The sequence below is a fragment of the Bufo bufo genome, chromosome 10 (assembly GCF_905171765.1).
Source record: "Bufo bufo chromosome 10, aBufBuf1.1, whole genome shotgun sequence".
Taxonomy (NCBI): Eukaryota; Metazoa; Chordata; class Amphibia; order Anura; family Bufonidae; genus Bufo; species Bufo bufo.
This window is the reverse complement of record NC_053398.1, coordinates 109,846,490-109,861,622: the sequence shown is the minus strand read 5'-3', so window position 1 is coordinate 109,861,622 and position 15,133 is coordinate 109,846,490. Positions and strand designations below refer to the sequence as shown.

Below are 15,133 nucleotides of genomic sequence, written 5' to 3'. Positions count from 1 at the left end.
TATTAATGTGGTAGGTTTGCTGGTAATTAGTGATGAGGGAAGTTCTGAAAAATACGATTCGGCTGCTTCGCCGAATTTTACAAAAAAATTTGCTTTCTGACAGTTACTTTCTCACGAAGAGCATTTCTTTGTAAATAGCGGGTACAATCACAGGGACCGGCGATTGCGCCACCACCCGTCAATGAACCCCTCAGATGCCACGTTCATCTGAGATAAATATTAAATTATTTTTAGGGGTTACTCAGTTGAAATAAATACATTGTACTTACCTCATCCATTTGATCACGATGAGACCGCTGGGCCATCTTGCATTAAAGATCTAGCGCAAAATCTCGTGCACGAGATTTTGCACGGGATCTTCAAGCAAGGTGCCCTCAGCAGCCTCTTCGCGCTCAAAACGGATAAGGTAAGTATGTTTTTTTTTTGTTTTGTTTTTTACCGGCATTTCAGGGAAAATCGATTCGTTACCACGAAACATGAGGAAATTCGGCTTCGTGGCAAATCAAATTTTTCCGGAAATCCGTATCAAATTCCACTTCGTCAGCTTCGATTCGCTCAACACTACTGGCAACCAATTGGAGTCAACACACAATGCATTTTTGCTTCTGGTGCTTTTTGATTGTAAATTTTTACCAAAAGAGAGCATGCACCAGATGGGATGTTTTTGCACCCATTGCCTTATATGTTCAAAAATTGCACGTGACCAGTGCTGAAGTTTAGGGTCCATTCACACGTCCGTAGTGCAATGTGGATCCGCAATACACCTGGCCGGCAGCCCATAGAACTGCCTATTCTTGTCGGCAATTGCGGAGAAGAATAGGACATGTTCTATTTTTTTTTTTTGCGGCGCCGCGGCCCGAAAGTTCGTTCCGGTAATGCGGATGTGGAGAGCACATAGTGTGCTCTCAGCATCTCTTCCGGACCCATAGAGAATGAATGGGTCCGCACCCATTCCTGATATTGCGGAACGGATGCGGACCCATTTGCGGACGTGTGAATGGACCCTTATGAAACTGTTTTTATGGGGTATTTTGGGTGCTTTTGATGGAGGCATAATATACGTAGGTGATGTATAATATGGTACAGCCACCTCACATGTTACATAGGGGACAATTATAACACGTTTGTCATGAGTTGTGCTGCTGCTTATTTCCTACAATGGGTAAAACCTGCAATGTCGGGAGAACAGTATTTCATTTTGAAGTGACATTTCTCAGTGAAGATGCTAAAATGAGAAGAGTCAAAAGCAATCTGAGACTCCACTCTGTGATCTTAGTGTTAATGGAGGACGTTCGGTGGATATTGGAAATCTTTCATCTGGTGGTAAAAAAAAAAAAACTGCTATAATAAAAGATGTTAAGCCCCAGGGAAGTTGTATGTGTCCTTGAAATCAGGGTAACTGTCATATAAACCCAGGAGTTATTGCAGGAATAAAACACAGTCTGCTAATCCTTTTATAAGGAACACACAAAAAATACATAACTCCTTCACAGCCAAACACATCGATGGGGCTAGGAATGTGAAGGGTTAATATGCCCAAATCTACCAGGAATGAATGCATGCTATATTCTTATTTTATTGCTTTTCTTAGAGACCACAAACCAGAAGTGGAACTTAAAACTTCTGGGTGTAAATTCTGTAACAGGGGGCTCTGAGCTAGTGTTGCTCTTTACACTGATACCCTCAAAAGGGGCAGAGAAACCTTTGGGCCACCTCATTCTCTATGGCTGGGTGTGACTTTAACATAGACTATCCTTTATCCTTCATTCACACAGTGTTTTTGTCAGTGATTTCCATCAGTGATTTTGAATCAAAACCAGGTGCGGCTCTAAACACAGAACAGGGGCAGATCTTTCCCTTATACCTTATCTCTTTGGAGGCTCCAATCCTGGTTTTGGTTCACAATCACTGATGGAAATCACTGACTGAAACACGTGTGAATGAGGATTTAAAGTAATGTCCGTGGGATAAAGGTTAAAAAAAAAAAAAAAAAACATTTTATTGAAGTAGCTGCAAGATATCTGATGCAAAAGTTAGGTTTAGTATCTTTTTATAGTGTTCCTTTGTGTCAAGACCAATATAAACATAAGAGCATACTGGTTCATATGAACCCTATGGTCCAACTTTTTTGGTAGTAACACATTTTCCCTGCCCATAAGAGTTGTATATAGCTATAAAAGTACAAGAAGTTTAAAGTCACATACAGTACTGTTCAAAAGTTTTAGGCAGGTGTGGAAAAAATGCCGCAAATGAAGAATGCTTTCCAACATAGAAAAGTTAATAGTTTAAATTAGTTTAATTTTGCATTCTGCAGCAGGACAAGGACCCTGAACATACAGGCAATGTCATTAAGAACTATCTTCAGAGCAAAGAAGAACAAGGAGTCCTGGAAGTGATGATATGGCCTCCACAGAGCCCTCATCTCAACATCGTTGAATCTGGTTGGGATTACATGAAGAGACAGAAGGATTTGAGCAAGACTACATCCACAGAAGATCTGAGGTTAGTTCTCCAAGATGTTTGGGACAACCTCTTTACCAAGTTCATTCAAAATCGGTAAGGCAAAGTGTGGTGGCACCAAATATTCATTTGATTTAGATTTCTTTTTTGTTCCTTCACTTTGCTCTTTGCTAATTGATAAAAGTAAACGTTGAACACTTCTATATGTAAAAGCATTCTTACTTTGCAACGTTTTTCTACATCTGCCTAAAACTTTTGCACAGTACTGTAGATTGCTGAAAGTTTGGCATGGCTCATCAGAAGGACATTTAGTTTACTTAATACCGCAGAGACACATTATGAATTCTTCAAACCCATTTTAATAACACAACCGATTCTTGCAATCTTTAGGTCTGGAATTAATCCAAATCTGAAATTTATTGGTTTATAAATAGAACACAAATTTTTGTGCTCAGTTCTAAAGGTGTAGTTCTCAGTGAGCAAATATCCTCAGAATTGTCTTTTTAACAGTTTCCAAGGATACCCGAATCATGCCTGTTTGAAATGTTAAAGTGATGCATATGAGCTTAATACAGAGAAGGCAAATACTAATCTCTATACACACCTTAAGGCACTCTAGAGTCAAAGCAAGTGAATTAAGAAAATGGATATTTGCTGCTCCCCATAATGTTAGGAACAGATCTCCTTGTGCTTTATGTGTCTGCTATCTGCTCCTCTCACTTACCTTATAGCCAGCAGTGCAAGGAGATGCAGCAGTAATAATCCATTTGCCATATTCAGACCTGAGCAAGAATGAGAGAGAAGCAGTCACCACCTGCCTTTGACTCCTATAACAAAGCCACAGCTGTCACATGGAGGGATGCATCCCAGCTGAAGATTCGCTGCCCTGTAAAGGCTTGTGACTGTGGATTGGTGATGAGTGGGGAGGGAGGGGTTGCAGACTGGCCCCCACCTTCTCTCCTGTGCATCTTGGAGCTCTGCTCTGTAGTATTGGATGCATCTATTTTGTGGCAGGAGCTACACTATGTCTTGAGCTCATCCAAGGGCACAGCACTGGGCAAAGAAAGATATGCAAGCTCTAAAATACTGAGCCATACAGTCCTAGGAGAGGAGTGCAAGAGTGGAGGAAGCAGGTGGTGAATGGACACACTGGAGAGCACCCTCTAAGTGGGTAAAGTGCCTTTTAAGAGTAGCTCATTAAGAGCAAACTACAAGGCTCTTTGGACATCCAGAGGTTGATGGTCTATTTATATTTTCTTCAAGAAGCAGAAGGGAGGAGATTTGGAAGCTAAGGGGGACCTTGAGGTGTTTGAGTGCTCAAGTGGATCTCAGAGTGCTCGCCTTTTAACTGTACTACCCAGCGAGCTTCCATAGCAATGTGGATCTTGGAGCTGGTGCTGGGGTTGGCATGGCTAGCAGGGATGACTAATGGTCAGAATGAAACGGAACCTATTCTTCTGGAGGGGAAATGCCTGGTGGTTTGTGACTCTAACCCGACTTCTGACCCAACTGGCACTGCACTGGGCATCTCTGTGCGCTCCGGAAGTGCCAAAGTGGCTTTCTCTGCCATCAGGAACACCAACCACGAGCCCTCTGAGATGAGTAACAAATCCATGACTATATACTTTGACCAGGTAAGTGTGGGAGTTGTGTTAGGTATGGTATGACCACACAGCCAGGTTTCCTGATGCAGTTTTAGAAGCCAAAATCAGGAGTGGGACATAAAAGGAGAGAAAGTATAAAAGACAGATAGGTCTTCTCCTCTGTTTAGAATTCACTCCTGGTTTTGGCTTCCAAAACTGCATCAGGAAACCTGATTGTGTGGCCATTACCCTTATAGTATGTGTGATAGAAAGTCATGGTGATGCTTATCAGGTGGAGGAGCAGGTGTTGAAGGTAGATGTTGTCATGCTGGGTAGTGCAGCAGAATAATGTAAATTACGCAGAAGAAAAGTTACCAAGCTATCTAGTTCATCCTATTCATGTACGGCAAGGACATGAAAATAATGGTATTGTGTTAAGGGAAAAGTATTGAAATGAGAATTAACCCTTGCACTTATATTCCACACCAAAACCAACCTAATACCTAATGTCTCCAGAAAGTCAATTGCCTCACACCTTTATTGTTTTTCTAACTATAATCCTGTAACAATAAATGTAGAGGAAAAAAGAATTTGGGAATAGCCATAGGCTGTGTGTAGAGCAATGTCCAGGGGCTTATGGTCATCTCTGCTGCTTTAATGTTCATGTTAAGCACCTGGCTCTCAGATCTAGCCTTTATCCATGTGGTTTAAGAAAGTGTTATCCTGTATGTGCTGATATTATTCTGAACAGTGTCGTAAAACTAGTTGACATAGCCAAAAGGTAGATTGACGGGTGTAATGGGGCCCTTATAACCCTAATGAGTAGCTCTGTACTGTCACAAGATCATGCCATTCGGACATCCAGAACCATGCGATCCTAATGTCCCTGGAATGTTGAATTCAGAAAATGCTAATCGTCTTAGATGAAAGAGCTGTGAACTAGTTTTTATCAGCCATATCTTCAGGAGGAGTCAATAACATCCCTTCAGAGAGCTTACATTCTGCAAGAGGTGCCAGGTACCTACGTTCCTCAACGGGCTTTGTGGTAGGCTCCCATTCAGTGATCACGTGCAAATCAGGTCTAATAGTAGATTTACATTTGGAATATCGTCTAGCTCCATCATAAGTGAAATTAAGTTTCTGATATAAAAAAAGAGCTTGTAATGACCTATGATAGCAGAACTTCATCTAATATGATAATACCAACCAGTTATCTTGTCTGTCTGATGTTCGGGAGGTCTATCTAGTGACTTAAAATAAATGTCACTTTTTGAATTTGTTTCCTATTTAGAGATGAAGTGGCCAATAATACGACTGACTAATCTACTCTATAGGATCTGCAGATGTAGTGTGCAAAGGGCAAACCGGTGCAGAAGTCACAACCAAATGCCACCCAATGATTGATATGGTGTGATCTCCCCAGGGGTAGGCCATATATAATACCAATAAACCTATCCTGTAGAGGTTGATCACCCTGGTGGCTTTATGACCTAATTGAAGTAAAAACTGCTCCTTATATTGACATCTTTCCACCCTACAGATACGGAACTGTCCTACGGTGCCATAATATATACCCAGATATCAGCATAGTGTCAAATGATTCAGTGTCTTCAAGGCAGAACGATTATAGGCCTCTGAGATATTACTTGGATTGTTATTAAGCAAAAGCATACAATTCAATACAAATCACTTTTTTGTAAATTATTATTTCTCACAAATGGACACTAGTTATGTTCACACCAAGCAAATATTGAGCAGTAACAACCACGCTGAGTTTTGTAGGTGACAGGTCAGATAACTACAGAATATGGGAAAACAATTGACGGCCTTTCATTAATTTCCATGTCCCCTGACATTTCTAGGCTTCTAGTGACTGGTGATGACATTACATTTGATTTTCTTTGTTTTTGAAAATCTAGGTATTGGTTAATATTGGAAACAGTTTTGATTCGGAAAGAAGCACCTTCATATCCCCCAGAAAAGGGATTTACAGCTTTAATTTCCATGTGGTGAAAGTGTACAATCGACAAACTATTCAGGTGAGGCCGGAATCTCTCCTTATGTCTGCGTCTGGTTGGGCTGGATTCAGACATGCAGTTTTTAAAGCAATTTATTGTGCCTAACACCAGAGTGGATACAGATGAGAGGGACAGTGTATTTTTATTTCACAGTTTTACTTCTTTTTGTATCTATCCCTGAAAAAAAAAAAAACTGCATGTTTTAATTCATCTTTCATTTCATTCATTTAGGTAAGGGCGCCTGTACCAGTTTTGAAGCTAAAACCATGTGTGGATTCACAAAATAGTAGAAGTTGTATGTGCCCGTTAGGGTGCTGACACCCGTTCACGTTTTTTTTTAATGCAGTTTTTGAAAGCCAAAATCAGGAGTGGATCATAAAAGAAGAGAAAGTATCAAGGTCAGATAATCTTTCTATTTTTTTTATTTTTTTAAATCCGTTCCTGGTTTTGGCTTCAAAAGCTGCATCAGAAAACCTGAAGGTGTGGTCGTACCCTTACGCTTCTCTCTTTTAATAATCCCTTTATGATCCGCACCTGGTTTTGGCTTCAAAAACTGCATCAGGTTTTCTGAAAAAACAAAACCAAAAAAAAAAAACCTGACCGTGTACAAGGAACCTGAGAGACCACAGTTGATTAGACAGAACAATTCCGGTAGGTTAGAACTATTAATACGTAATTACTTCGTTGTACGTAACATTCGTACTTCAATGAATTAGATTTTATATTATTTACTACAATTATTTTAATACATAAAAAATTCTGTAAAGCATGGCCACGATGACAAACAAAACACGAGGGCCTACCCCCTATATAATTATATGTTCATATATTTTTAATTATATATATATATATAGTTAAAAAAATCTATTATCTATATCTATTTATTTCTTATCTATCTATTATCTATCTATTATATCTCTATCTCCTATCTATCTATCTATCTATCTATCTATCTATCTATCTATCATCTATCTATTATCTATCTATCTATCTATCATCTATCTCCTATCTATCTATCTATCTATCTATCTATCTATCTATCTATCTATCTATCTATCTATCTATTATCTATCTATCTATCTATCTATCTATTATCTATCTATCTATCTATCTATCTATCTATCTATTTATCTAGAAAAACAAATAAAGAGGCAGCACTCCAATGTAGTGAAGGGTGTTAGACCCGTTTATTTCCCCAGCGACTGGGGAAATAAACGGGTCTAACACCCTTCACCACATAGGAGGGCTGCCTCATCATTTTTTTTTCTGGATATCATTTACGGATTTTCTGCCTGAAACCCTTGAGGATTTGCACCCACTTACATTGTTGCTGTGCTGCTGTTTTTTCTCTCTTTTTTTCTATCTATCTATCTATCTATCTATCTATCTATCTATCTATCTATCTATCTATTATCTATATATCTATCTATCTATTATCTATCTATCTATCTATCTATCTATCTATTATCTATCTATCTATTATCATTCTATTATCTAATGTCTATCTAGTTTTATGTCATGACTATATCTATCTATCTATCTATCTATCTATCTATATCTATCTATCCATCTATCTATCTATCTATCTATCTATCTATCTATCTATCTCCTATCTATCTAATGTCTATCTAGTTATATCTCATGACTATATCTATCTATCTTTTATCTATCTATCTGTCTATGTAATTATCTATCTATCTATCTATCTATCTATCTATCTATCTATCTATCTAATATCTATCTATCTATCTATCTATCTATCTATGCACATTTACAATACTGTTAGACATCAGCAGCACTGTATTTTTCAGGTCAAGTGGTTAACCCCTTTGGAAATAGAGCTAGCCGCAGCATATACTGCTCTGTATTCCAGCTAATGTATAGCCCATACAAGATGGCACATACATTGGATCCAGCAGTTATTACCTCCACATCTGCCATATGGCTTTCTGCAGTTCATGAAAACAGTGCACCACTCTGTATTCTACCCTTTTTCTGAGAAAAAGATGGTTTAAACAGGGTGTGAAAATGATGTGCTAAAATGAGTGTTATTTATTTATTTTTTTAAACATCTTCTTTATAGTCCAGGAGATATTAATGGAGCTGCTTCTGATCTGTCATCTCTATATGTTCACTAACAAGCAGCATTTGGTTCCATGAGACATAATATGCTAATGTGTCCTATTTATGCTCCGGGTGTGATAAATCATAAAGCACCGTTCCCGGTGACATGGGCATGTTATGACGTGAAGTCCATCATCAAGTCTCATAGATAACATACATCACCGGCAAAGTCCTATCAATAGAAACATAACCTGTATCCGCTTAGGTGGTATTTGGCTTCTAATGGGTCCTTTTTTTGAGGCCAGATGTAAACGTGAGCTGTGGAAAGGTTAGCTACAATGTAGAGAACAACACGATGAATGTGTGGTGATGGTCATCTTTGGATTTTGGGGGGGGGGGGGGGGACAGGTAACTTACTGTTTTTCTTGCTAGTAGGAAAGTAATATTACAAGGTGCTTGCAGAGGGTCTCTGGAGTCAGGCACTTTTATAATCTGATGTGCTGGTCATTTAATATTGTGTCTAGAAAGCGCACATCTGGACTTTCTGCTTAGTTCAAAGTTTGCAGCAGGGAATTTACAGTGAGAAAAGCTTCATCATTAAAAGGCACGTAATAGGACCTTTAGATATTACATCATTCATCATTTAACCCTTGAAAAAGTGACCTATGATCTAGAGTATCAGTCCTGCTTCATGGTTCAGGCCTAAAATACAGTATATATATATATATATATATATATACACAGGTAAAACTCGAAAAATTAGAATATTGTGCAAAGTTCATTTATTTCAGAAATGCAACTTAAAAGGTGAAACTAATATATGAGAGAGACTCATTACATGCAAAGCGAGATATTTCAAGCCTTTATTTGTTATAATTTGGATGATTATGGCTTACAGCTTATGAAAACCCCAAAGTCACAATTTTGAGGTACCCTTTGCTCAGGGGGTATGGATTAATTAGCTGACTAGAGTGTGACACTTTGAGCCTAGAATATTGAACCTTTTCACAAAATTCTAATTTTAAGCTGCATTAATGCAATTCCTTTTAATTTGCATTACTGAAATAAATGGACTTTTGCACGATATTAAAATTTTTCAAGTTTCACCTGTATATATATATTAGAGATTCATTATGATATCAGTGTGTTAACTGTACATTAAGTAACCATAGTACTTTATCTAACAATGCAGACAGATTTCTCAGAAATACTGAAACATCCCTGACTACACCAGACAAATATTTCACAAAAAGTGTGTTAAAGGGAGTCTGTCATCAAAGTTTCACCTTTTTAACCCTTCCCATAGCTTTCTAGCAGCCTTACAGTTAATAAAAACGTTACCTTTATGAGCAATCATGGACTTATAAAACCGGCAAAAAACAACTTAGTAGCATATGCAAATGAGGGCTCGCAAGTGCCCAGGGGCGGCGTTACCCTCGTAGGTGCCCAGCTAGCTCAGCCTTATTGTCGCTTCCCCCCGCCCATTCTTTCCCTCTGACCGCCCATCTACTTACTTCTTGTTTCGCCGAGATCCTGCGCCTGCGCACTCAGTCCGTCGGCCGGCGCATGCGCACTGAGATGCCCATTCCTTGTACGGCATCACAGTAATTAATGCGCATGCGCCGGCTAACGGCGCAAAGCCGGCGCATGTGCATTAATTACTGCGATGCCGTACAAGGAATGGGCATCGCAGTGCGCATGCGCCGGCCGACGGACTGAGTGCGCAGGCGCGGGATCTCGGCGAAACAAGAAGTAAGTAGATGGGCGGTCAGAGAGAAAGGATGGGCGGGCAGAGGGAAAGAATGGGCGGGGGGAAGCGACAATAAGGCTGAGCTAGCTGGGCACCTACGAGGGTAACGCCGCCCCTGGGCACTTGCGAGCCCTCATTTGCATATGCTACTAAGTTGTTTTTTGCCGGTTTTATAAGTCCAGGATTGCTCATAAAGGTAACGTTTTTATTAACTGTAAGGCTGCTAGAAAGCTATGGGAAGGGTTAAAAAGGTGAAACTTTGATGACAGACTCCCTTTAAGAATAAGAACAAAATCTGTAGAACAAGATAAACAGTTTCTAAACATATATAAGATATATTTACAAATAAGAGATTGGTTGATAGAAATAAACTAAAATAGATGATAAATAGATAGATAGATAATTGATGGACGGATGGATGGATAGATAGATGGCTAGGTAGATAGAAGATAGATAGATATTCATACAGGGATGTGAGCAGCACAGCAGAAATAGTAATATAGGGGTGCCAGCAGTAATGGAAACGATTCAGCCTCCAAAAATATAAAAGAAAATATTCCACAGCACTTCCCAAATGTGTATCAAAAAGTATACAGCTGTCTGGTGATTTGAAATATACTTTTTGACACACATTTGGGAAGTGCTGTGGATTTTTTTCTTATAGATAGTTAGATAGATAGATAGATAGATAGATAGATAGATAGATAATAGATAGATAGAGAAGAGATGGATGGATGGATTGATACGTGAATGGATAAGCGGACAGAAATGAGATAGATAATGGATCGATCCGAGTAGTCAGCAAATAAACAAATGCCAAACCTTAAATTGAAAAAATATATTTTAGTCAAATATATTTTAGTCAAATATCTCTTATTGGTTCAGCCAAATTTTTATCTCCCGGTGACTAGGATTCTAATTATTTTATAGACTACAAGTATAAGTCTGGGTTCACATCACGTTTTTGCCATCCGTTAAACATATATAAAAAAATGTACATGTCTCAGACTGACGCCATGCAGTGGCATCCGTCGCCATAGAGTTCCATTGTAGAAAAAAACGTATACAGTAACATATAAGTTTTTTTTTACTGGAGTCTGAAAGATTTATTTTTTCAGTCTATGTTAAACGGAGGGCAAAAACGTGACGTGAACCTACCTTCTCTGCTATCTTGGCTGAATGGCCAACCTAAGTTATGTACTAAGGGGCTCATTTATTAAGACCGGTGCGTTCCACACAGGTGTTAAGTTTCTCTGTACTGCTGGAGGAAGTGCCAATATGATGTAGAGGCTTCTTCCAGCAGGACATGTGACAGACTTAGGCTACATTCACACGACCGTATGTGTTTTGCGATCTGTAAATTGCGACATTCCGTATGGCATCTTTTATATTTTTTTGCGGATCCGTTTTTTTTTGCGAATCCACTGTAATAATGCCTATCCTTGTCCGCAAACTAGAAAAAAATAGGACATGCACAATTTTTTTTGCGGGGCAACGGAGCGGACATACTGATGCGGACAGCACACGGTGTCCGCATTTTTTTTGCGAACCCATTGAAATGAATGGGTCCGCATCCTATCCGCAAAAAAAGCAGAACGGACACGGAAACAAACAACGTTCGTGTGCATGTAGCCTTAAACCTACACTATCTCCGTTGCTGGTGTAGACTTAAAGAGGTTGTCTCACTTCAGCGAATGACACTGATCATGTAGAGAAAGGTAATACCAGGCAGTTACTAATGTGCTTTGATTGTCCATATTACTTCCTTTGGTGGCTGTATTAATTTTTCCATCACATTGTATGCTGCTCGTCTCCATGGTTACGACCACCCTGTAATCCAGTAGCGGCGGTGGCCGTGCTTGCACAATATGGGAAAAAGCGCAGGTAGTACGCATAGTCCGGCACTTTTTTTTTTCTGTAGTGTGCAAGCATGGCCATCGTGATGGACTGCAGGGTGGTCGTAACCATGGAAACGAGCAGTGTATAATGTGATGGGAAAATGAATCCAGCCAGCAAAGGAAGCAACATGGACAATCACAATACATTAGTAAGTGCCTTGTATTAACTTTCTCTACATGATAAATTCTAATTGCTGAAGTAAGAAAACCCATTTAGGCCATTTTCTGAGCCAAAAACTGGCATGAAAAATGATGAGTAAAACGTGTCTGGCAGCCTAACCTATTCCCGGCAGAATTTTGCCGCAAAATGACGTGCAAAAAAATCCACCACTGATATACGCCACGAAAGTGGCATTTATCAGTTAATAAATGAGCCCCTAAGCATCTTCTTGGAGGACATCTGGAAGCCTTCCAAACTGTAGAGGAAAACTCCACTAATAGCTATGCGCTGTGATATGATCCCCTTCCCCTTCCTGTCCCAGCCCACCTTGTGCCCTGCCCCTGCGGAATACCAATTACTGCACATGTCTGAATGCATATAATGACCGCTACTCTTTTACACTTCAGGTGAGCCTGATGTTGAATGGATGGCCTGTGATTTCTGCCTTTGCGGGTGACCAGGATGTGACAAGAGAAGCAGCCAGCAATGGTGTTCTTATTCAAATGGAGAAAGGAGACAGAGCTTACCTAAAAATAGACAAGGGCAATTTGATGGGAGGATGGAAGTTTTCAACATTTTCTGGATTTCTGGTATTCCCCCTTTAAAATGACTATTTTTTCCCCCCTAGAGCAGCAAGCGACAAAGGAGAGATTGTTTGCTATTGCCCCCAAATAGCTGCACTTAGAGACTCAGACGGGACCTTTTTCACTTTGAAATATCCAAGACCCCCACATATCTAATTGTGTGTTCACCTGCTTCGGAAACTTTAATATTGTAACAGACAAGGAACTAGTGAGATCAGCTGTCATTTCATTATATTACACTTTTAGGGGGGGGAAAAAAGAGACCTTTGGTGACTTTATATCCTTTGATTTATGTCATTGTTGCCTAATTATCTGGTTTAACCCCCTCTATGCCATACAACATCATTTTCTTTGTCTCAGTTGAACAACCGGTAGAGAATACTATGGAGATATCATGTATATTGGCTTCTAGATGACGCCGGAAATATCTAAGAAGGCACCGTGGCGGAATGGTGTACTCAGTATTTCTCTGTATTTCTGAGTGGTTGTGGAAATAAAGGCTGCTACATGTCTGATGCTTGTTCTGCTCTTGTAAAACGTGGCCCAAATACAAGCGATAGAAGTATATCCAATAATTATACTCTGTACTGTAGGTGTGAATGCTGGAATGTCGTTTGCTTCGAGCCCCTAACCCTTAATTCTGGGTCTTATGATTTTGTATATTTCTAACCCAGCTATCCCGGTCATACGCAAAAAAACTAACAAAAAACGAGTCTGTAAGTATTATAAAGTATGGTCGGAAAAAAATGTCAAATATTATTTTTTAATGAATAGAATTTTGAATTTAGGGTTATGATCTGTCTTATGTCCGTTTAACTGAATATTTTTCAGTTTTAACTCTTAATATTGCATGTTCAAAATTTAGCCCAAAAATCACAAACACCTTTCTGGATCCATGTACATTATACAATGATGCCTAATGAAAAAGTGTGCCTAAAGACGCACCGAAATAATAACTGTATATACTGTACACATGATGATAATATATATATATATATATATATATATTATAGCCTTTTTGTTCTGTTCAGATGTTATCTGTATGCAGCCGTCAGATACGTCACGGTTTATCATTTCTTACTATTGTCCATTTGTTTGCTATTTTATAATTTTTACTGTTATTTCCAAAAAATGTAAATGCTATAATTTTGCAGCACTCAGAGATGACTACTTTTATGATAGTGAATATGGGAAGAGATTTGATTGTACCTTAACAGTGAAATAAAAGTGTAAGAAATCAGATATTTTTTTTTTACATTTTTTTGGTGTTGATGCTTGACTGTCAGGGATAACAGATGTCGGTGTGACGATGATGACAAACATTATTAAAATCCAGTATACATCTTGCGTATTCCCCCAATATCCCAAAATGTGAGTGGATCCTGTAGAGTTAATATGCCGTGGCTTTATTTCAAGCCCCTGGCTTCAAGAAGGAGCTTAATTAGCTCCTAAGGGGAAAATTAATACCAGCATAATAAGCAAAGTCTTCTTATTTATCCTCAGTTTTGTCTTAGTAATAGTTTTGTTGAGCTGATGGGGACATTGCTATGTTCTCCAGCGCACCAGGTGACTCCATCATATCTACGGCGTGATTGTTTCTGTAGAGGTTATTATTACAATGACAAGATGTGAGTCCCATACTATCTGTGAGCTGGAAACAGGCGGACGTGTCTGTGTGTACAAAGTGCTCAAATCTATCTATCTATCTATCTATCTATCTATCTATCTATCTATCTATCTATCTATCTCATATCTATCTATCTATCTATCTATCTATCTATCTATGTAGAAACCACCTCAAATCTATCTATTGTGCCATTTTTTTCCTATCTTCTATCTATTATTTTTCTATGCTATGTTTTATCTATCTATCATCTATCTATTTATCTATCTATCTATCTAATATCTATCTATCTATCTATCTATCTATCTATCTATCTATCTATCTATCATCTATCTATTTATCTATCTATCTAATATCTATCTATCTAATATCTATCTATTTATCTATCTATCTATCTATCTATCTATCTATCATCTATCCATCTATCTATCTATCTAATATCTGTCTATCTATCTAGAAACCACCTCATATCTATCTATTGTGCAATTTTTTTCCTATCTACCTATCTATTATTTTTCTATGCTATGCTTTATCTATCTATCTATCTATCTATCTATCTATCTATCTATCTATCTATCTATTATCTATCTATCTATTTATCTATCTATCTAATATCTATCTATCTATCATCTATCTATCTATCTATCTATCTATCTATCTATCTATCTATCTATCATCTATCTATCTATCTATCTATCTATCTATCTATTATCTATCTATCTATCTATCTATCTATCTATTATCTATCTATCTATCTATCTATCTATCTATCTATCATCTATCTATTTATCTATCTATCTAATATCTATCTATCTATCATCTATCTATCTATCTATCTATCTATCTATCTATCATCTATCTATTTATCTATCTATCTAATATCTATCTATCTAATATCTATCTATTTATCTATCATCTATCTATCTATCTAATATCTGTCTATCTATCTAGAAACCACCTCATATCTATCTATCTATTGTGCAATTTTTTTC

General features: G+C 38.2%; 1 protein-coding gene across 1 annotated transcript; it reads left to right on the top strand.

Moving 5' to 3' along the window:
* The first annotated feature begins 3,538 nt into the window (after window positions 1-3,538).
* On the top strand, window positions 3,539-12,767 carry CBLN1 (cerebellin 1 precursor). The gene is made up of 3 exons (XM_040409751.1): window positions 3,539-4,094; window positions 5,963-6,082; window positions 12,341-12,767. Exons 1-3 carry the CDS (start codon window positions 3,837-3,839, stop codon window positions 12,536-12,538), a joined length of 576 nt encoding a protein of 191 aa, XP_040265685.1. The 5' UTR covers window positions 3,539-3,836; the 3' UTR covers window positions 12,539-12,767.
* Window positions 12,768-15,133: the final 2,366 nt, after the last annotated feature.